This window comes from Ailuropoda melanoleuca, chromosome 1 (genome assembly GCF_002007445.2).
Source record: "Ailuropoda melanoleuca isolate Jingjing chromosome 1, ASM200744v2, whole genome shotgun sequence".
In the NCBI taxonomy this organism is placed as follows: domain Eukaryota; kingdom Metazoa; phylum Chordata; class Mammalia; order Carnivora; family Ursidae; genus Ailuropoda; species Ailuropoda melanoleuca.
Window position 1 is genome coordinate 46,637,909 of NC_048218.1, and position 23,227 is coordinate 46,661,135.

The 23,227-nt window shown below is 40.0% G+C and overlaps 3 protein-coding genes across 3 annotated transcripts in view; 1 reads left to right on the forward strand and 2 right to left on the reverse strand.

The window, feature by feature from the left end:
* Nucleotides 1-11,965, reverse strand: part of ZBTB11 (zinc finger and BTB domain containing 11) — a 31,358-nt gene extending 19,393 nt beyond the window's left edge. Inside the window, exons 1-3 of the mRNA XM_002917072.4 lie at nt 11,431-11,965; nt 3,126-3,361; nt 2,243-2,474 (exon numbers count right to left, since the gene is read on the reverse strand). Of these exons, the coding sequence (XP_002917118.2) occupies nt 2,243-2,474; nt 3,126-3,361; nt 11,431-11,740 (778 nt within the window). The 5' untranslated portion in view covers nt 11,741-11,965. The remainder of the gene's footprint in view (nt 1-2,242; nt 2,475-3,125; nt 3,362-11,430) is intronic.
* Nucleotides 11,966-14,729: 2,764 nt separating this feature from the next.
* On the reverse strand, nt 14,730-19,237 carry RPL24 (ribosomal protein L24; the record flags this gene model as incomplete). Its single annotated transcript, NM_001304866.1, is given in 5 exon segments — nt 14,730-14,830; nt 15,563-15,626; nt 16,039-16,175; nt 18,505-18,615; nt 19,162-19,237. Coding segments are annotated over 5 exon segments (469 nt in total), but the record flags the coding sequence as incomplete, so codon positions are not given.
* Nucleotides 19,238-19,532: 295 nt separating this feature from the next.
* CEP97 (centrosomal protein 97) overlaps nt 19,533-23,227 on the forward strand; it is a 43,724-nt gene continuing 40,029 nt past the window's right edge. The window contains exon 1 of the mRNA XM_002917070.4: nt 19,533-19,569. The gene's annotated coding sequence lies outside the window, so the exon portion shown is untranslated. The remainder of the gene's footprint in view (nt 19,570-23,227) is intronic.

Here is a 23,227-nt window from a genome sequence, read left to right on the forward strand (position 1 = left end):
CATTAGCAGATAATCTATTTCTTTTATATGGAAAATTTCAAAGAATCTATAAATAAATGACTGAATGACTAAGGGAATTTAGCTATATTACTGCATGTAAAATACACACCCAAAATAAATCCAAAATTATGTAATTTTAAGAAAAAAATACAATACTTTCAGAACATATAAAGTACCTTAGAATAATCCTACAAAAGATGTTTGAGATTGTTATGGATAAATCTCTAAAACTTTATTAATTCAACGTAATCTCTACCAAAATACACTATCTCATGTGTAAGTTGACAAGCCGCTTTTACAGTTTTTATGGAGTAAAGAGTTAGACCCACCTGAATAATAAATGTGGGAGACTTTCCTTATTATTATAAAAGTAAGGTAATTAAGACCAAGTGAAAATAGTGTATGGAGAGACAACCAATAGACTAGAACAAAGCCTAGAATCAGTAGCAAACATGGAGAACTTTATTTTGTTAGAAAATTTGTATGGTCAACTGACAGGAAGAGGACGGAGTCTTCACTAAAGGGTTCTGAGACAAGTGATGATCAAAATGGGAAAAAAATGAAATCAAACACCTATTTCACACCAACAAAAATAAATTCCAAACAGATTAAAACTTAAATATGAAAAACTATGAAAATTTAAAAAGACAATCTATGAACATGTCTTTATGACTTAGAGAAAAATTTCTTACAAGCATAAATAAAGGAAAACACTGATTAATTCAACTACATTAACGAGGTAATTAAAAAAGATATACATTTTATCTTTTCATACTGTACATGTATTTTATATTCTTTACCTAATATTTAAACCAAATAAAAACAATCTACTTTGCCTATTGACTTATATTTGCTGCACAATATATAAAAATAAGCATATAAGATAAAAAAAATACATGAGGTATTTTATTGGAATATCAGGATGCTGTATTGCAGTTAACTTGGGGCAGACACTTCATTTGCTAAGCTGCTGAGAAACTGAAAAAGAACAACACTCATACACCTCTCTTTCTGCTTCAGCTGCATAAAAGATAGGAAAAAAATTCCAAAGCTGACTTATATCAAAAGACTACATCCGTGATGAATTTTATTATTCAGATGGCCCAGTATAAGACATATTTTCTCCTGAGTCATCAAACCCAGAAAAAGTAAATATCACTAATCTAAAATGTAATGCAATTCTATGCTCCATTAAAATTTTTGCTCATCATTGTATCCCCAGAGCCCAGGCTTGTTCTTCACACACAGCAGATGCTTAATAAATATTTTTTAATACTTAAACATAGCTACTGCAAAGAAAAAATATATGTATTTGTCTTTCCAGAACAAGAGATTTTAAAAAGTATAATTTAGGGGCACCCGGGTGGCTCAGTCGGTACAGCATGCAACCCTTGATCTTGGGGTCATGAGTTTGAGCTCCATGTTGGGTGTGAAGTCTACTTTAAATACAATATTAAAAAAAAAAGTATAAGGTGGAAAAGGATCAGTGGTTAACTAAGTATTTATATACCCGGATAAAGTCACTTTTTTGTTTCAGAAAAGGGAAATGATATTTCACACAGTGATGTCAGTAATTCAATTATCAAAGAGTTACAGTAAGTTAATATTATGAGAAAATGTATAAATAAGGTTACCTATTTTAATTCTTCCTAAATTTTCATTGGCTGACTCCTAAGCCAATACATAAGTTCTAGTGAGCCAAGAGAAAATCAAATTATTCATTTACAGTAACAATAAAACCAAAGGAAAAAAGCCACACCTAGAATTTTGATTATTGTGCATTAACAGTTTGACTACTGAAACTAATGAATTCTGATAATTAATCTTTAAAAATGAAAAACAACAGACCTACAAAAGTGCTCTGTATGTTCCAAAACATAAGATACGGGAAGTCAATTTTTAAACAATTTTTAAATAACATATTCACTTAGTGTAATATAATACTGATGCGGTTATGAATTTCTCTGAAACTGTTTTTAGCCATGTAAATCTCAGAAATTTTCCTACTGTTACATTTGTCTCACCTAAGAGGTAGTGATAGAAAATGACAGCCTTTTCCATAACCATACCTTGGAAACTTGCTGAAAGGAAGGACTTTTTCAATTGAGCTTAGTCTACTACTATAAGTGGGCTTCTCCCACTGCAGCATAAATCCTGAGTTTCTAAGACACACACACACATACACGCCCTTCTTCCAGTAGGTACTTACAAACAAAAAGCAGGAGTATTAGAAAATTCTTACCAGAAAGATCCACCACTGCTTCATGACTGGAAACAGCTCCTTTCTCAATAAAAAGATCTCGAAAATATTCACTATTAGCTGACAAAACAGATTTATGAGCTTTGTACTCTTCTCCCTCAATTAACAAAGTAACATCACAGAACTGGTTGGAGAGCCTCTGTTCGTTGAGCTGTTTTAAGACAGCCTGACAATGTTTTGGAGAAGAACGTTTCACCACTCCTTTGGTGTCAACCTATCAAAATAAGTTTAAGACCAAGAGTTGTATTATATATCATATGTATTTCTACCTTTAACAGAATTTGAAACATGACACATTACTCACTTTTAAAGACACCATTAATTAACATGAAGAAACAGCCAGATATTCTTTATTATCTATATATTTAAATAAAAAGCTAGGTCATTCTCACTATTTTCTGCTATGTTCATTCTACTTGACCCAATGAAAACCTGCATCTCACTTCTTGCTGCCTCCTCCTACGAGTCAGAAATTTGATGATGTATGAAAGTAATGCAGATAAAAAACAAAAGCCTAGCCAGTTTAATTTTACCTTGTTTCACGACCTAGAGACTGCTTCCAGAAATGTATTCTGTCTACCTGCACCAATATACCATTTAAAAAGATAGGAAGAATGATTAACAACAAACCAAGTAATATTCTGAAGAGAAGAAACAACAGGAGTATTTATGATTAATGAAAAAGCAGTATTAGCATACTTTTAGTGTATGTAACAACATAGTGCATTACCTGAAACACAGACTTACTTAAATTCCCAGTGTCAGTACTCAAGGAGTTTCAGTACTTTAAGAAAAAATTCACCAAGACTACAACTACTACTACATTAGTTACAGATGTTAAAGGTGAATGGAAAGTTCCACTTACGAATACAAGTTCATGTTTGGATACTGGCTTCTTTTTTGCAGGCTTGGAGGCTGCAGTTGGAGGTGAAGTGAAATTGCTCAGATCATCTTCTGATTCATTACTTTCCTCTCCAGATTCAAGGTCTAGTCCCAATTCTTCTAGCATTTCTGAAGTATCTGATATTGGACGGGAGCGATCTAGCTTCTCCTGGCATTTGCTACACTGTTTAATGTAATCTTTCACTTGCTTTAATATACCTAAAATAAAAATAAAAATAACAAGTCAAATTTAATGCCGCTCTCATTTGAAAATTGAAAATTATTTATTTATTTAATTTTTTAAGATTTTCTTTATTTATTTGACAGAGGGACAGCCAGCGAGAGAGGGAACACAAGCAGGGGGAGTGGGAGAGGAAGAAGCAGGCTCTCAGCAGAGGAGCCTGATGTGGGGCTCGATCCCAGGACTCTGGGATCACGCCCTGAGCCAAAGGCAGATGCTTAACGACTGAGCCACCCAGGCGCCCCTGAAAATTATTTATTGTTGGTTAATCTATGTATACCGATGTACGAGTGCATATGTCCAGGCACACACATCCCATAAATTATGTAAAAGTGATTTCTTTAGAATGTAAAGTACATTTTTTCATAAATGTAAGGTTATAAATGATGGTTTCCATCCTTATTTTTGTTTATTCCTAGTTATTCACTTCCCCACCACATAAGATGCTTATGTAGCAGTGCCCATTTCCATGTGATTTGCAACCCATTCATGCTATAGGAACTATATGAAAATGCCAATATGACCTTCATGAACAGTAATATAATGTGGTTACCTCTCCACCCTACTAACATCAGGCTTGGCCATGCAATTTGCTTTGGTCAAGGGAATATGAATAAATATGACGTGTGCCATGTCTCAGAAGCTTTAAGAGGCACAGTTTCCCATCAATGCTCTGATCTTTGCCCCCTGTCTCAAATAACAGTATGTTCCAGATGGATGCCATCCTTCAGAGCCTGAATTGCAGATGAAAAAAGACAGGTGGAGTCAACTGTAACCTAAACAACCACAACTTGTAATGAGAGTATAAAATCAATCTCATTTTTTAAAGTTATGAGATTTTAGGGTTGTATGAAAAAACAGTGTACACAATCTAACAAAAATTAGATTGTACATAAGCCACTCACAAAACCCTATTCTGAATTTCAACTTCTAGCTCAGCACGTTAGGGTAGGGGTAAAGAGCAGGGAAGAACACTACATACAAGCACACACCCCCACCCACCCACCATCACCCTTGTAAGGTAAAACCAATTAATTTCCATCCTACAAATGAGAAAATGAAGCCCTAAGAGGTAAGAAACTTGTCCAAAATTGCTTCTACTAAATTGCATAACTGGGCCTCCAAAAGCCATGTGATTTTCAGTATATTATGCGAACTTACACAGGAATACTTTTGTCTATAACTATGATGGAAAATTCTCCCCCCACAATCCCCAAGTAAAATGTAAATGATAGGCTCATTAATAAGCTAAAATAATATAGAGATACATAGTGAATTCCTGAAAAGAACTTCAAGATGTCAAATTATACCATGGTTCCTTGCACTTTCAACCTTCAGATAATATTCAAGCAATATTTCTTAAATGTATTATGTCCCGGGGGCGCCTGGGCGGCTCAGTCAGTTAAGTGGCTGCCTTTGGCTCAGGTCATGATCTCAGGGTCCTGGGATCGAGCCCCATCTTGGGCTCCCTGCTTGGCAGGGAGTCTGCTTCTCCCTCTTGCTCCCCCAGCTTGTGACAGCTAAATCTCTCTGTCAAAGAAATAAATAAAACCTTTAAAAAAATTGTATTATGTCCCATACTTAGTAAAAAAGTATACACTGGACTAATAAATTCAGAAAATTATACTCTTATTTTACACACACATAATAGATATTATCATATTCAAACCTCTGAGAGTTCTACAGTCGAAGAAATTTGTTTAACAAGAATTTGCCAAATTTATTCGTTCATAAACCTCCTTTCCCCCATCCCAAACATAACTTAGGAAGTAATGGCTTAGGGTTAAATAAAACTTCCATAAGAAAGGTATTCACATGTGCATATTTAGAGGACAATATATATTATAATGTCTCTAAATGCCAAAGTCAATAAAAAGTCTATACCAATATGAGGTACAGAGTGAGCAGATTTTTTTAAAATGATGAAAAAGCTGGATAGATACATATATTTTACATACATGGAGAGGTGTCTGGCTGGCTCAGTTGGTAGAACATGTGACTCTTGATCTCGGGGTTGTGGGTTCAAGCCCCACATTGGACGTGGAGCTTACTTAAAATAAAAAGAAAAAATATGTCCATTCTCTTTGTTAAAAAAAAAAAAGAGTACATAGATTGGGGTGATAAAAAATTTCTGAAGATGAATAGTGGTGATGTCGCACAACAATGTGAATGTACTTAATGCCACTGAACTGTACACTTAAAAATGGTAAATTTTATATAATGTATATTTTACCACAATAAAAAAAGTAAATGAGTACAAATTTCTAATTATAAATAAGTCATGAAGATGAAAACTACAGCATAGGGGATATAATCAATAATATAGTAATAACGGTCTATGGTGATATATAGCACCTAAACCTACCATGGTGAGCATTTCATAACATATATAATTGTTGAATCCCTATGTTGTACACCTGAAACTAATATAATATTGTCCACTATACTAATAAAAAGAGTAAATGTGTATATGAACAGAAGACACACAAAAGAATATATATTTTCTTTAGATTTTATTTGAGAGAGAGAGACCACATGCATTCATGTGCAGGCCATAGGGCTGAGGAAGAGGAAGAGGGCCAGGCAGACTCCGCATTGAGCAAGGAGCCTGATGCAGGGGTTGATCCCAAGACCCTGAGATTGTGACTTGAGCCGAAATCAAGAGTTGGACACTCAACCGACTGAGCAACCCAAGCACCCTGAGAATATATTTCTAAGTAAAAAACATACTTAGAGAATGTGGAAGGAAATTCCCATGTTCATAATAAACAAAGAAGGCGGCATTTTTTCCCAATTAATTTTGGCTGTATTTCCAAACATTTTATGATTCTACACAGTTCAGTATATTCTGCATACAGCAGAAGTCTGATTACACTATAAACTGGCTGAGTTAAAATGGTATTGGAGAAACAACATAGGAAGCATTTGAAAAAGATGAAATAATAACTACTGCAGGAAAAAGTTATTAATGTATGATAGTCAGTCAATTGTCTCAAAAGGGACCCGATATGTTTCAAGTCCTTTCATCTGAGTGTTAAGGGTTTGATGGGATCATCTTAAACCTAGCTTTACAGATTCAGAAACCTGACCTCTTTAATTCATCCAGAATTAAGTTGAAAGACTGACTCAGGTTAACCACTAAAAAGGCATCAATGTATGAACATAGTTAATTTACTACATTACTGCCAGGGGTTCAAACTACTTAAGAAGCAAAATCTGAATCCACTAATTAGCTTTGTGACCATGGCCAAGTTGCCAAACCTCTCTATGCCTGTGTGTCATCAGCTGTAAAACAGAATAACAATATGGTGCTGTTATGACTGTTAATATTTATAAAGCCCTTTGAACAGTATATGACACACAGTTACTACATAAGTATTTGTTAAATACAGTAATACTTAACTGATCAACCTCTGTGGTACTCAAAAAAACAAGAACAAAAACAAAAAACCAATATAAAACACCAAGTTACCATTAAAAGATTCTTCACTAAGCACAGAATCAAAATAAAGAAAGATGAAAGTCCTTAGTGGGTAATCCTCTAATAAAACAACCTGAGAAACAGTTTCTTACCCTAGGACAGGGTTTCTCAACCTCAGCAGTGTTAACATTTTGGGCCAAGATGACTGCTGGAGTGGGGAAGGGTGCAAAGGGCTGTCCTGTCCATTCTTACCGTAGAATGTTTACGAGCATTCCTGACCTCTACCCAATAGATGTCAACAGCAAAACCTCAACCGCCACCAGTTGACAACCAAAACTGTCTCCAGACACAACCAGATGTCCCCTGGGAGGCAAAATCGTCCCTGGGTTGAGGACCGATGCTTGAAAAATCTATTTGCCAATGATTTGCTCCTGTTAGTTATTCAAGAACCTCCTTCCTGGTCAGTTTTGGATACAACGACCACCCCCAGTTCAGGGGCTCCCATTTCTAGCTCCATGCATTTTAGTTCTTCCTTGATCTGTTTTGTTTTCTTCAAAAAGGTTACCATGGTTAGTTATAGCTGTATTTACAAAGACCCAGTTCTTGGTGGGTTTTCTAGAGATTACATCCTCTTCTTCTAGACCAAATAACAGTGGCATCAATGTATCCCATAGTCTAAATAAAAATAAATCAGTCTTTAGGATAGGAACTTCTGCAGGCAGCTAATTTAACCTATTACTTTTTTTGTTTTTTTGCTAGTTTTAATCTTAGTTTCCCCTCCTAATTTTATCTTCACATTTTGGAAGCATTTCACGGTAGATCCCCATGCATCAGCATCTGACTGAGGCAGGGGTGAGAATCATTTATTTTGAAACTCCAGCACATAATTCAATACAGCATAAAATAAGGGGGGGCGAGAATATTTATTACATTTTATATTCTGAAATGTGCTATATGTAAACATTAGGCACTGACCCAGAGTTTTTCAACTACACGCAAAAGAGGGACATTGCTACAAACTTGCCTGAGCACCAATATATAACTTATGATGGCAGCATTCCTAAAAAGCAGAATAAATAATCAATCTCAGCAAGCTGTCCTTGATACAACTTCTAGTGGAATGACTCTGGAATAATTCTTTTGGCACCTACATTGATCAAATCTTATTAGCTTTCAGGGGTGCCTGGGTAGTGCAGTCATTAAGCGTCTGCCTTTGGCTCAGGGCGTGATTCCAGCGTTCCAGGATCGAGTCCCACATCGGGCTCCTCTGCTGGGAGCCTGCTTCTTCCTCTCCCACTACCCCTGCTGGGTTCCTTCTCTCGCTGGCTGTCTCTCTGTCACATAAATAAATAAAATATTTTTTAAAAAATCTTATTAGCTTTCAGATAAACAGTCTACAATGGCTTTGGAGTATGTGTATCTTGAGTAGAAACAAGAAAACCCAAGTGTTAATGTATTAAATATCAAAATGAATAACTACTTTTAAAAAAACTTTTTTTTTTTTGCTAAAGATTTTATTTATTTGACAGAAGAGAGAGACAGGGAGAGAGGGAACACAAGCAGGGGGATTGGGAGAGGAAGAAGCAGACTTCCCGCTGAGCAGGGAGCCCAGTGCGGGGCTCTATCCCAGGACCCTGGGATCATGACCTGAGCCGAAGGCAGACGTTTAACGTCTGAGCCACCCAGGCACCCCTAAAAAAACTTTTTAAAATGAATAGCTAATAATGGGGGGCAAACTTCTCTGATGCTAATTATGAATTCTTATTACTTTTTCTTAAGTAAATTTTACGCCCAACGTGTGGTCTGAACTCACAACCCTGAGATCAAGAGTCGCATGCTCTATGGACTGAGCCAGCTAGGTGTCCCAAATTCTTATTATACTAAAATAATAAAAGTAATGAGATCATCAAATAACCCAAACTCATTACATATTAACAAAATAGCATTTTATGAAAAATCTCTATTTTCCAAAACAAAATTAGTAAGAAAAGGGGTACTACTTTACATTTTTGAAAATCTTTTTAATGTGTGGCTCAACAGAAGACAGATCATCATATATGCTCCTGCATTCAACCTACTCCCATATAGCATATGTCACGTAGCCCCTGGAAAACGCCACTGTATACTTGGGAGATAAGGAGTAAAAAAGGCAAATAATGCCTTGGAATTATCACGAAAATAATTTTGATTCGTGGATCCTCTGAAAGGATCTCAGGGTCTCCCCTGTCAGGGGTTTAGTACCATAAGTATGGTACTTCAAGAATAGCTGTCCTAGTTGCTTAAAGCACTTTTATATTTTACAAATGTATACAAATCACAAATGTATCTCTTTCATTTTTCAATTAAACATAAACATGGTCTGTTTTTTGTCTAAGACACTGCACACCAAAAAACAAACAAAAACCACCCACCAAACTGCATTCACTATCACTCACAGATAATAAATTTAGGGAAGGAAATTTTTAAGATTTTATTTATTTGAAAAAGAGAGAGAAAGCAAAAGAGAACAAGAGGGGGAGCTGCAGAGGAAGAGGGGGAAGGAGGATCCCAGCTGAGCAGGGAGCCCTATGCGGGGCTCAATCCAGGACCCTGGGTATCATGACCTAAGCAAAAGGCAGAAGCTTAACCAACTGAACCACCCAGGGGCCCTGGGAAGGAAAATTCTTAACACTAAACCCTTATAGCACCATTTAACAGTGGTTAAGAGTGTGAAATTACAAAGGTCAGCTGTGTGACCTCTAACATATTTAAGCTCCTGGTGCTTTTAGTTTCCTCATCTGTAAAATAGAGGTATAAATGTTTCCACCTTACAAGGTTTTATCAAGATGAAATGAGTGAAAAACAAATTAAGAGCTCAGAACGACACCTGCATGTAAAAGTCTGATCAATTATACTTTTAGCTGTAATTGTCATTTTTAACATGTCATAAAGTATTTCGAAAAAAAATTTTTTTTTAAAGATTTTATTTATTTATTTGACAGAGAGAGACACAGACAGCGAAGAGAAGGAACACAAGCAGGGGGAGTGGGAGAGGAAGAAGCAGGCTCCCAGCAGAGCAGGGGGCCCGATGCAGGGCTCGATCCCAGAACTCCGGGATCACGCCCTGAGCTGAAGGCAGATGCTTAACGACTGAGCCACCCAGGCGCCCCTGAAAAAAAAATTTTAAGTAATTTCTACACCGAACGTGGGGCTCCAACTTACCACCCAGAGATCAAGACTCGCACGCTCCTTGGACTGAACTAGTCAGGCATCCCAACATGTCATAAAATATCAAACCTGAAACGTTTGCTCAAGAAAACCGGGTCTGACCAAACCAGTCCTAACAAAATGCAGCAATTACTCCGTATTTACCCTCGCACGTTCGTCCCTTTAGAGGAATTTCATTCAAATATTGGTTTAAAATAGAAAATAAATGACGGGAAAGCATTTAAGAAGACAACAGATCCGGACCATTTTTGAAAACACGAAAGAACTCTAAGGAACAAAAGGAAGGACTACCCATTCGTTCGTCAATTAATAGGCCTGATGACAAAGTTCATAAACTGAAAAGAACTTCAGAAAGTATTCAGTAGTCTAATTTCTTTATTCACAGAGAAGTAACCGAGACTCGCAACTTCACCAGAGCCATAAGGAGAGTGAGTGGCAGAATCCTCCCAGACAAAACCTCTTATCAGGGCCTGCAAAACTTTCACTAATTCTAACCGAACAGTTTCAATGTAAATCAACTTTGTGGACAGTAAGAGCGGTAAAGAACCCAAAGACCCTTGCTCTCCTTCCCTAACCTGGTTCCCAAGGAGCCAAGAAACTTTAGAGCAGTTATTTCCTGACTATTACAACCACAGTAACCGTATTTTCTGGGTATACATAGTATGCCTCACAGTTTCAAAAAGCTTTTCACAGTATCAAAGGGAAGAACATGAAAACATTCAGAATGAAGGATATCTGCTATTCTTTACAATGAATTCTTGCCCCATAATCGAAGTTGAAGATGGCTGTTTCCATACAGTCGCTTCAATCACCTCTGCACGCAATTGCCTTATTGCTTATTTACGCCGCAGTAGCACAATTTGAGGAATATGGGCAAGCAGGTCCAAAGAACCTTAAAACCGCAGGCCAAAACCCTAGAGGAAACGGCTGAAGCAAGCAGCCCAGGCTTGGGGCCGACCGTCCCCTCCCCAGACCCTCAGCACAACAGGCTTTTAGGAGGCACGACACGCAGCTCTGCACAACCGCCAAACACCCCCCCCCCGCGCTGCCCAGGAGCGTCCCCGGAGGGGGAGCCATCGCCTACAGCGCAGCCGGAGGAGGCGGGCCCGCCGCAGCCCGCACGTCCCGGCCCCTCCCGGCGGCTGGCCCGGCCCCCGGGGAAGCCCCCTTCGCCCCACCCCGGGCCAGGGCCCGCCCCCAGCTTCCCCGGCCTCCTTCCTGTGGGAAGTGCGGCTCTTTTCGCGTCCCCCGCCCTCTCGGCTCCGCCTGGCAGCAGCTCCACGGCCGAACGCAGGTTGGGCCGGCGAGGGGCACCTGGGACCCCAAGCTCGCTCGTGCACAAACAGGCCCGGCTCCGCCAGCGGGCCTTGCCTGGGCAACAAGCCGCCGCCTGCCCTCTCGCCACGGGCGAGGTCCTACCTCGCCACCAGTAAGTCTTGGACAAGTCGTGCCAGGTCTGATGCCGGGTGTGGTGAGTGCCGCCCGGGCCCAGGTGCGCCGCCTCGATGAGCCCCCGGCGCCGCTCCGGCTGCAGCACCACCTCCAGCTCCGCGAAGGTCTTGCGGTGCCGCTGCCGTCGCTGGTAGTATAAAGTCCCACCGCGCACCACATAGCAGGCGGCCGCCTTGCGGATTTTACGCTTGACATTGCCCTCGGTGCCCGGCGCATACGGCTCACGCTCGTTTGTCAGGTAGCGAAGAATGGCTCGGTAGCTTTCCTCGCTTGACATCGCTGACGGCGGCTCCCTGAGAGCGCCTGTCAGTGGTGGGGGAGGAAGACAGCACACTAGCTCCGGGCGGATGCAACAGTGGCGGCGGCACTGTAGGGAGGAACGGCTGTATCAGTGGTGAGTGCTCTTCGACGGCGCCCGCAGCGCGAAGGGAGAACGGACGAATTGGTAACCAGGGGGAACTGCACTTCTCCAGCGCGCGGGATCCGCTGGCGACTGACAAAATGGCTGCTGCACCACCGGAAGTGACGTGATCAAGGGCAGTGGGTGAGGGGACTGAGTCCTGATTGGAGCGCACTGGCTTTCTGGCTTGATGAAGCCGACCAAGTGACGTCAGGACTGCGGGCGGACATTTTGGAAGCGGGTAGGCCCTTCCTGGGAGACCGAAGTAGCTTCGATCAGACATCTTAAGTCCTGGCAATTTCCCTTTTTGTTTTTCCCCTTTCCCATGCTCTGAGCACGTGTAGGAGTTGGTGGGCTGTTGTTATCTTGTCCGAGGTACGCCAAGATAGAGAGGGGTCTGTTTTTCGCCCTCCTGCCTTCTGAGATACCCCGACAACATAAAAGCATCAGACTTTGAGGCTCTTAGTAAAATGTAAGCTTGTGGACACAAGACCAAAGACAGCCTCATACACATGTAAATGTGGTTTCCAGTTAAACGTTTAAAATCCAAGTCCCTCAATGATAGAACTTACTGTAATTTCTAAACTTACACTGTGGGCTCCAAATCACCCATGGAATAGTCTGTATTTTTCTGGAAACGATCGTCGCACACACGGGCAGTTTTCTGTATATAAAGGTAACGATGTTGGCAACGAGTAGGGAAGAGTAGCTAGCACTCTTACACCTTCATTTGCACGTATTTTTACATAAACTTGGCGGGGGGGAATTCTCCATTTTACAGCCAATATTTACCGAATGCACAAAAAGGCTGAGGCGACTTGAAATGCATTTTCCAGTGTGCATTGTGGGTCCTATTTCACATTTTTAGCGAGTAGCCCAGAGTGGTGGCCGCTGTCATCCTTCCGTGGGTTTAATCTGCAGCGCAGACAAGACCACAGGCCTATGACATCCTACTTCACAATGGGTCAGGCACTGACAGTGCTTTGCTGGCGCCTGAGAACTGCAGGCCAACCCCTCCTCCCCAGCCTGGAGTCTGTAGTCGCTGCGTGAGGCTCTTTGACCTTGTGGAGACAGGTTAGGGGCAGACAACAGGTGAATACACTGGGCTCAAAAAATAGGATGCATTCAGTCTCTGTGGTACTTGTGGGTGGAGGTTACAGGAATTAACAGATGGCCTAGATACTTGAGGCAGCATCCTTGAATGACTCTGGCTGTAGGTGCGTGAGCTACCACCAGACCTGGGATTTACTTAGGGTCGCTCAATCCACAGACTGAGATAGCTGAGGAAGGGAGGAGGAATTAGAATGTGGCGATGCGCCCCCTCCCCTCCTTGGAGTGGGGCACGCAAAGCAGATACCCAAATCAATTCTTGAACTGTGCGCTGGGTTAGCACCATCACACTTCAGCTGTGAAATCGACTCTAAATTTAAAAAATAGATTTAAATAAAAACAAGTCGTGGTGATGGGTAAGAAAAACTTAAATCTCCCTACACCCAACTGTGCCAAAAACAAAACCAAACCTGTGAAAGCATTGAGAAGCCCACCATACTTGGATTTGCCTCTGTGACTTTGGGCCAATACAAAGAAAAAGGTCTTACAGAAGGTCTAATTGGTCTAAAAGCTAAACTTGCCATCCTCCTAAAACAGGTATTTAGTATTTTATTTCTAGCTCCTGCCGGGCACAGGCTACCCAGTAATCAAAGGTAATCAGAACTGGCACTTTCATTTTATAAAAATGTAAGTCAGAAAAGCTCTTTAAAAGAACATTTTTTATGTCCAAAATTTAGAAATCTATAGCTGATTTCACGTTGGGTATTTTGATTGGTTATGCTTTCCTTGTTCATAGCTAAGTAACAGTCTTACTTTCCCAGTAATTTCATTAACACTACCACAATAAAAATTTTTCCCCAAAATCTTACGTTTCTAAGCAAGTCAATGTATCTTGCTATATTTAAAATTGATTTCACATATATTTTTAGTTTTCAAGTTCCCCAAAAGGACTATTTATTCCCTACACCTAGTACAATGTCTGAATTTAACATCATCTAGACAGATCATCAGTTCCATCACCTTGGATAGAATGTAGGTGTATGTGTAGAGGGGGTGGGATGTGTGATTTTTACCCTCACCTAAGTATTCTATGTGTAAAAGCATGTTTCTCAAACAAGGCTGTGGCTTGTTCACTGTTGTAGTCTTCCGACTTGACAGCGTGGTACACAAGATGACCTACTTTCTACAAAGTGCAACCCTAGTCTTTTTTTTTTTTAAAGATTTCCTATTTATTTATTTGAGAGAAAGTGCAAACAGAGCAAATGGGGACATGAGTTGGGGGAGAGGCAGAAGCAGGCTCCCTGCTGAGCAGGGAGCCCAATGCAGGCTCAATCCCTTGACCTGAGCCAAAGGCAGATGCTTAACTGGCTGAGCCATGCAGGGGTCCTATTCTTAACATAAATTATTACTCCTCCTCACCACATTTTACGCAGAAGTATTTCTTGAACATCAGGCTACAATTTTTTTTTCTTTTTTGCAATTTTAACTATGGTTCTAATTCCCAGCTCAACAAAATATCTTGGAAATTTAAAAGCATATTCTACTTATGTGCTGATGAAGTTGTACTCTTCATTTAAGCTTAGTTTCTGGAAGCAAGAGATTAATAGTACAGGTGAAGTTTTAAGCAACTAATGGTAAGAGGTGAAATACCAGTGAACAAAAGGCAAGCCCAATACAAAATTAATGTGTCTACCATGGAAAGGGTAACTCAACAAGAAAATAATTCATTAAAAATATTTAGTATTACAGGTAGGCCCAATAAGTTGTGTTTTGAGAGTGAAAAACACCACAGTCTAGTTATAGTCAGATGTTTATTTAAAAATCTGATCCACCAATTTAGCGTTTTCCACCAACTCGGGGTGCAGAAACCTTCACAGGCTTCACAATCTTTTGCTTAGGTGCTGCCTTCGTGGGAGCCTGTAAAAAAGGTAACATGTCATGTGGCATTATTCCATGCAACTTTTTAAATCACCTCTTTCTCGTATCCAGATTCTCTCTGCATTCTAGGTTTTCCTTATTATTTAACTACATTTCTAATATTAAGAGTTACCCTCCCTCTGAGAAGTTAGAAGTCCACTTCTATATATGTAAATGAAAGACAAAGATATTGTCACAGACTGGAGGGGTTAAATGAGGAGACACAACTGAATGCAGTGTGGGATCCTGAACTGTCAGTAGAACAGAAAAAGGACATTAGTCACCAGACACCAATGGCTTTGAAAATTTTACTGTAGTTATCTAAATTGATAACATTGAGAAAAGCTGGGCAAACTCTGTACTATTATTTAAAACTTTTTAAAATAAACTTTAGAAGCAAGAGCCACCTTTACTTTCTCCTTCCCTAATTTTTGTCTGGCAGAGGGACCTCTGAAATCACCCACCCGAAACCAGTTATGAACATCATTTTCATTGGAGCCTTGCAATAAATTCCTTAAAAACTCGAAACTTTCATTAACCACAATTTGGATTAAAAATAAATTTTCCTGTTATTTATTATTTATCTATTTATTTTTTAAATAATTTCTACACCCAACGTGAGGCTTGAGCTCACACAATCCCAAGATCCAGAGTCACATGCTCTAACGAGTGAGCCAGCCAGTGCCCCTCCTGTTATTTTAAATAAGAAATCCAAGACAATCTCACAATTACCTTAGCAGCAGCCATTGCTGTCTTTTTAGATGCTTGCTTAGCCTTTTTTGCTTCCTTGGCAGCCCTGTGGAGTTAAAAATAACTTAAGGCAAAGTGTTTTACTCCTTAAGAGTAGTTTATTAAACAAGGAGTTAGAGTGTTTTGGAAAAGAATTATCATATTCCTTCCCCATCTGCCAGTTATTTGTAGGATAAATCCAAAGGGTTTGTCAATAAATGTCATTAACTACCAAGTAAGCTTAACATAGATTAGAAATTATGCAGTAGCTTTAATTGCATATAGAATTTCAACAAATCATTAAGTATATATTATAAACTTCTGCATTATTAAACTTCAATATTTATGACTGGCAATTTCTATATAGATGCAGTATTAAAACACAAAATAACATCAAACTAGAGTCCTATGCCTATAAATCCAAACATAACCAAAATCCATCCCAACAGCTGAAATGCTCATACTGAAGGCTTCCTCACCTGATGGCCTGTTCTCGTTGAGCCTTCCTAACTTCAGGTTTCTGGTTCCTCTTGGCCATTATATCAGCAAGAGATGCACCAGTGATGGCCCTCTGGAATTTGACTGCACGGCGGGTTCTTTTCTTTTGAATTTCTTCCTACAAAACAAAAAGATGGGAGCATAAATATGAACCTTGCTTCATGAACATGGGAGAAACAAAATCTTAAGATTTGTATTTATTTGTCTTAGTGCATTTGGGCTGCTACGACCAGAATGACTGATCTCACCTGATCAACAGCATTTTTTTTTTTTATAAGGGCACTATTCCCATTCCTGAGGGCAGAGCCTCCCAAAGGTCTCACCTCTTAGTATCATCACATTGGGGTTAGATTTCACCATATGAATTTTAGGGGTATACATTCAGATCATAGCAATATTCAACAAAAACAATTCATGTAACCATTTGGAAAGAAATATATAAAGAATATATGTAAAATACTGCAATAGGCAGATAAACTTTCCAATTATAGACTGGTTATCTCTCACAAATCCATTTTTTATTAAAGACAAAAATCACGCCATGTATTGTGTAAGACCGATAAATCACAGACCTGTACCACTGAAATAATACATTATATGTTAAAAAAAAAGTCTATTTAAAAAAAAAAGATAAAAATCAAACTGATGAAGTTAACTAGTGGTACTTCTAAAGTGATTAAAAAAAAAAAAAAAATTTATTTATTTGAGAGAAAGAGAGGGGAGCACGTGTGTGTGAGTGGGGTGGGGAAAGAGTCCGAAGCAGAAAGCAGAGTCTGAACTTGGGAGCCCAGCACGGCTCCATTCCAAAACCATGAGACCATGACCTGAGCGGGAACCAGGAGTCAGATGCTTAACCCACTGAGACACCCAGGCGCCCCTCTTCAAAAGTGATTTCAGTAAGACTGTTTATGGTAAAGAATTTACTTTTTGAAAAAATTTATCAAACCTCAACTCACCTATGTTATTTTTACTTAAAGTACTGTCACTGGAAGAAATAATCAACTGGAAATGATTTATGACAGGAAAGCTACTAAGTATTAGTGGAAAGTCCAGGAATCAAGACAGTACAATTCAAACTTTTGCTAATAAAAGTTATGCAACATTAACCATCTTAAAGCATTTGTAAGTGTGTAACTCAGTGGCATTAAGAACATTCACAACGTTGTGTGCAACCATCACCGCTATTCATCTCTATACCTTTTTCATCATTCCAAATTCCACATCCATTAAATAATCATCCCCCATTCCTCCTTTCCCCTGCCCAGCCTCTGGTAACCTCTATTTCGTCTTTATGGATTTGCCACTATAGGTACCGCATAAAGGTAGAATCATATAATATTCGTATTTCNTGTATTTGTATTTGTATTTCTGTGTTTCAATTAGCATAAAGTCTTCAAGGTTTATCCATATTGGCTAGTTACCAGCTTTTTAAAGCTGAGTAATATNCGTATTTCTGTGTTTGGCGTATTTCAATTAGCATAAAGTCTTCAAGGTTTATCCATATTGGCTAGTTACCAGCTTTTTAAAGCTGAGTAATATTCTACTGTATGTAACATTTTGTTATCCATTCACCCACTTATGGGCCATTTCCATTTTTTGGCTATTTTAACAGTGCTATGAACACTGGCATAGATAGCTGTGTTAAGTTCCTGTTTACAGTTTTCTTGGGTGTATTTCTAGAAGTGGGGTTGCTGGATATAGTTCCATTTAACTTTTTGAGAAAATGTGAAACCATTTCCACAATGCTTGTACCATCTCACATTCAGCAATGCACAAGTTCTAATTTCTCCACAGCCTCAACAACACTAGTAACCGCCCCACCCCTTTTGGATAAGGACTATGCTAATAGGTAATGTCAGATCTACTTTTAAGTTAGAAATAAATGTTTCCTTCCCCTGAACTCCCACAATATCTAGTGATGTCTTTCATCATCATGTTTTAGTGAACACCAAGAGGTGTTCACTAAAATATTCCCAGCCTCCTGAATACGAATCCTACCGCCATGGCACTAAAACCTTTCCTCAAAAATCTCCATCAAGCTAAACAGCGCTTCAAAAAAAAACATTCAGTCTTGAGAACAAACTAGTATGCTGTAAGATTCCACTGATATCCTTTAGGACTAATCCTATAAACATATTCAAAACCAAGTTACCATACTATTTAATTTCTACCCACTGGAACCCCTTAATTACTTCCACAGTGCCTTATAACTCAAGTGTGCCTAATATAATTTATCGGACTCTGGCAAGGGGATGCTTTCGAATTTCAACTCCACGTTCCTGTGAGCCTACAATGTATAAGGAGACTTATAACATTTTCACTGTTTGATGCTTTACAGTTTAAGAGCGCTTTCACAGACTGTCTCATTTACTACAATTTTACAAAGCAGCCAGTGACGCTCAGTTTAAACTTGAGAGCCCCACAAGATCAAACTGTATTTTACTTACCGACTGTCCCTTTTTGTGCTTTCTCCTGTAGAGGACAGTCCAGTTTATCTGCCGAGGATTCCTCTTGGAAAGGAATGCGGATTCGCATTTTGCGTTAAGAAACTGGAAAACCTGTAAAAAAACGAGTTCAAAGCTGTCACCTACTCAATTAAACAACGCAGGAGGCTGCGTTTGAAACTCTTAATACTCCAGTTCTATCCCCTCATCTGGGCCACAGAGACCAACAGCCTTTTGTCACACAACTGGCAGGGAGGTTTGTCTCTGAGGTTTGTCCTGTCTTACACAGAAAGCAGGGAAACCTAAGCTCACATCACAGAAAAAAGGGCGGGATAGCAAATTCCAGGAGGTATTAGCTCCGGTCCCCACCGGGATTAAGATGATCTAATGCCCATAAAATAGCCACATACTTCGGTGGTCCATTGCCCGGGACATCTGAGCTACCCAAACTCCTTTATTTCCGACCTGATTCACACTAGATCAAACCTCAAGAACGGTTCACTTAGAGGCTTCTGATCCTAACCACCACTGCACACGCGGTCCCCGAAACAAGCCTTTCAGGGACCAAGAACGATGCGGTAAATGAACACGCTTAGACCGAATCAGACTGGTCTCTCCTCTTAAGAGCACAAGATGCGTTTGGGCGACGTGGCCTTTCACCTTCCCGTCAGTCCTGGCGTAGCGCCTGCCATGTCCGGGGTAAATCTTGTACCCACTGAAACTGCACAGCTCGACCCTGTAACAAAAAGCAAAAACCCATTAGGGAGAGTGTCTACGGCAAGGAGAAACCAAGCCCCGGACGCGGGAGAGGTGCTCTGCCCGAAGATGAAAGCGGATTGAAGCCCAGGGTTCTTGCTCACTTCATAGCTGCAGCAGCCGGGAGCAAGGAAAGATGATGAAGAGAAAGAGAGGATCATGGGAAGAAGCCTTATAAGGCAGCAGAGCAATCTCCTCCCCCATTTCCCTTCGCTAACCCCGGCGTTCCGTGATGACGTCTATCTCGACGGCCTCCTTCCTCTAGAGGCGGAACCGGTTCAGGGAGCTAGAGAGAAGTTGACCGTCGCTTAGGTAGGCAGCTGGTTGTTTTCTGAGTCATTCTCTCTCTCGCGGTCAAGTGTCCCAGAGTCATCGTCCTGCTTCACAGAATGTGAACTCTGTAGTTTAGTGACGTACAGACAATACCCACAGGTAAAACTTGAAGTCACATTTTGCCTTCCGTGTTGGCCTATTTCCTCAACCAACAAAATTAAATTTTAATCGTTTCACTTTTGGAAAATAATAATGACATCTGAACTGTCTCCCACGCCTTGCTAATCGAATTGTACATGACGGCGCCTTGCATTAATTATGATTAACATTCATTGAGTTCTCTTTCTGTGCCAGGAATTATGCTAAATCATTTACATACATTAGTTTATTCAGTTTACAAAATCCCTACTAAGTAACCAATGAAGCACTTTAAAATGACAACTCCCTGTCTGGGAAGAGCTAGGTTTCAACTTCTGCCTATTGCAGCCCAGGGGCGGGTGGTTGCACAGAGAAGGGCAAAGCTTTTGTCTGGAGGTTTGGAAAAGGGAGCTCTGGCCAAGCCCGCTGGGAAGGGCCAATGCTTCAATCGCTTGAGCCCTTCCTTTCGTGACGCTAGAAACTAGCCTATGTTGAAAGATGGCAAGAGACAATCCTTGAATTGTGTGTTGGAGTATTTGACTAGGAAACAAAATGTAATGATTGATTGATGCTGCCTATATAAGCCGCTCACTCTAAAAAGGATCTTTTAGTAGATAGTTGAAAAGATTTGTAAAGTCCGGTAACAACTGATGTTAAGAAAGCTGTACAGTTATGTTGGAACAAGCCTCAAGAATGAATTAATGGACACCTGGCTGGCTCAGTCAGTGGAGCATGCGACTCTTGATCTTGGGATTGTGAGTTTGAACTCTACTTTGGGTGAAAAAATTTTAAAAAAAATGAATTAATAGAGATCAGCATGGAATCAAAAAGCAAAGAGGAGGAATTTGACAGTCTGACCGACTCTGACCAGCTTTTCAGAATAACTGGTATATTTGGAAGACATTGTCTAAATAGACTATAGACAGATAGACGCCTCAGGCTTCCATGGCTTGATGAACTTAGTCAACTCTTGACATTCATACAGTTCTTTTGGTTTTAAATCACTGCTGATTTAACAAATGTTTGATCATTAAAAAAAAAAAAGAGAGAGAGAGAAGAAAACCACCTGGCTTCTACAAGCTCCAAGGCACAGCTGGATATGAGTAGAGGATGGAGTCAAGATTTACAAGCAGAAATTTGGTCCACAGAACCCCAGAGTTTATAGTACCTTCCCAAGCATTTTAGGAAGATTTTTATTTTACTGGTTTTCAAAATTAAGTTTGGCCCAAGTAGCTCTGTGGAGGAAAAGCAGAAAACCAGATCTTAGGGATTTTAGCTCTTTTACCCTTTCTGGAGGGCATTCTTGAGCTGACATTTCAGGGTTCTTTGTAACACATTGTGTGTCTCACACCTTAAATTGTGCTCAAATACTCTTAGAATAAGAAAAAGGTACACAGAAGCCCCTTAAAGTATTTTATATAGTGTCATAAGACACAACTTCCAACACTATCCATAAATTTTTGGTGACTTTATCCTTACATTCTCTTTAATTTTTCTATTTGGAGCCTAATGTAGGGCTTGAACTTACAACCCTGAGATCAAGACCTGAGCTGAGACCAAGAGTTGGACACTTAAGCAGTTGAGCCACCCAGGCACCCCATTACATTCTCTTTTATAGACAAAAGACTCAGCCGTCCTTCCTTCTCATTTATTTTCTTATGGAGCAATATTGAACCAAAGTTGGCCTTCTTCTCAGCCTCCTATACCTCCTGAGAGCAGAGCATTCTTCTGTTCATTGCTTCTTCACCTTTTACATATACTTGCTGTATTCGTTTTCTGTGGTCGCTGTAACAAATTACCACAAACTTGGTAGCTTAAAAGTTCAGGAATACATTCTTTCAGTTCTGCAGGCCAGAAGCCTAAAATGAGTAAAATTGGGCTGAAATCAATGTACCCTTGCTCCAGACTCTGGAAGCTCAGGGGCAGAAAATGTTCCTTGCTTTTCAGTTTCCACTGAGATAAACCCTCTTGAATTCCTATCCCATAGAAACTATGAGATCATAAATGTTTGTTGTTGTAAACTACTATGTTTAGGAATACTTTGTTGACATAGCAATAGATAGTTAATAGAAGAAGTAAGGAAATTGTGAATATGGGAACTTAGTGAATAATGATATCATTTGTCAAAAGGACAGATAAGAGAATGGAACATGTTTGTGGGGGAAAGGGTCAGTTTTGCAAAGTCAGAGCTCAAGATGCCCATAACACAATAAGGTGGAGCTGTGTTTTAGGACATTAAACAAGTTCAAAGGAGTGTTTGGAATAGGATATATTTTAAGAGTAATGAATATACAGGTGATAGAATATGTGTGATGATATCACCTAGTGTTACAGGCTGGCTTCTTTGGAAGCATTTCCTGAGACTCTGTTTAGGATGGGGTGCCTAGCTGGTTCAGTTGGTAGAACATGCGACTCTTGATCTTGGGGTCATGAGTTCGAGTCCCACACTGGGTGTAGAGATTACTTAAATAAAATTATGAAGCATTATTAAAATTAAAAATTATTAAGTATACTTTAAAATCTAAATCTAATCAAGTCTTCATATATCTATCTAACTACCAATTATATGATATATAGGGGACAGGAACATGTGAAACAATTCCACAGGGATGCAACTGACATCTGCAGGATGACTTAAATTCTTCAACAATATGTGAATTGAAAGGAAAAAGATTGGAGCCTATGGACAGGACTACTTGCACAAATAATTTTCAGGACCCAATGTAAAATGAAAGTAGGACCCCTTTCTCAAATAGCAGGATAAAGGTATAAAATATTAAGCTATTTCCTTTCTTTGGTAATCTATCTCTTGACGTTTTATGGTGTTTTTTCATTTACTATTTAATGTCATGCTTTCTCAGGCAAGGACATTCCCTAGGGCTCTGAGCCCCTCACAGGTGCCCAGGGACCTGCCTTGTGACTTGATGCATGTACTGGAACACGAGGCCCAGCCAGCTCTTGGGTTGCCCCTACTGTGAGGCTTGGACCAACATGTTATGCCCCATGGGGGTAGAGTGGAGTGGGGGGTGGTAAGGGAGGCACTGTCAAGCTGGCCATCTCCTTACACTGTACTCCTGGCCTAACCCACAGCAAATGGGCAATCCCCTGGGATGTGTTATGTACCTGGGTCCTGGATGGGGGTGGGCATCAAGCTGCTTTCGGAATGCATGGCAGTGCGGCTCGCTTTGGTGAGTGTGGTGCGGGGAGTCAGCGTCAGCAAACTGCAGAACCAGCCACTCTCTGAACCCATCCCTAGAAAGTAAGGAAGCAGCAGGAAGTGGACCCGCCTGTGAGCTGAGGCCCCAAGTCCCAGGCACATGCCCTATTATTCCCATTGTACTTACTTACAGAACACAAATGCAAAGATACAATGATCACTATCCAAGACAGCAAATGCAGAGCATTAAACCCCATGTGTGGCATGCTCCTGAGTGTCAGGCCTGGTGTGGCTGCATTGGTCGCACAGTTTGAAGGTGGCTCTACCTATGGATTAAAAGAAAATTTTTAAGAAAGATTTTATCTATTTATTCATGAGAGACAGAGAGAGAGAGAGTGAGGC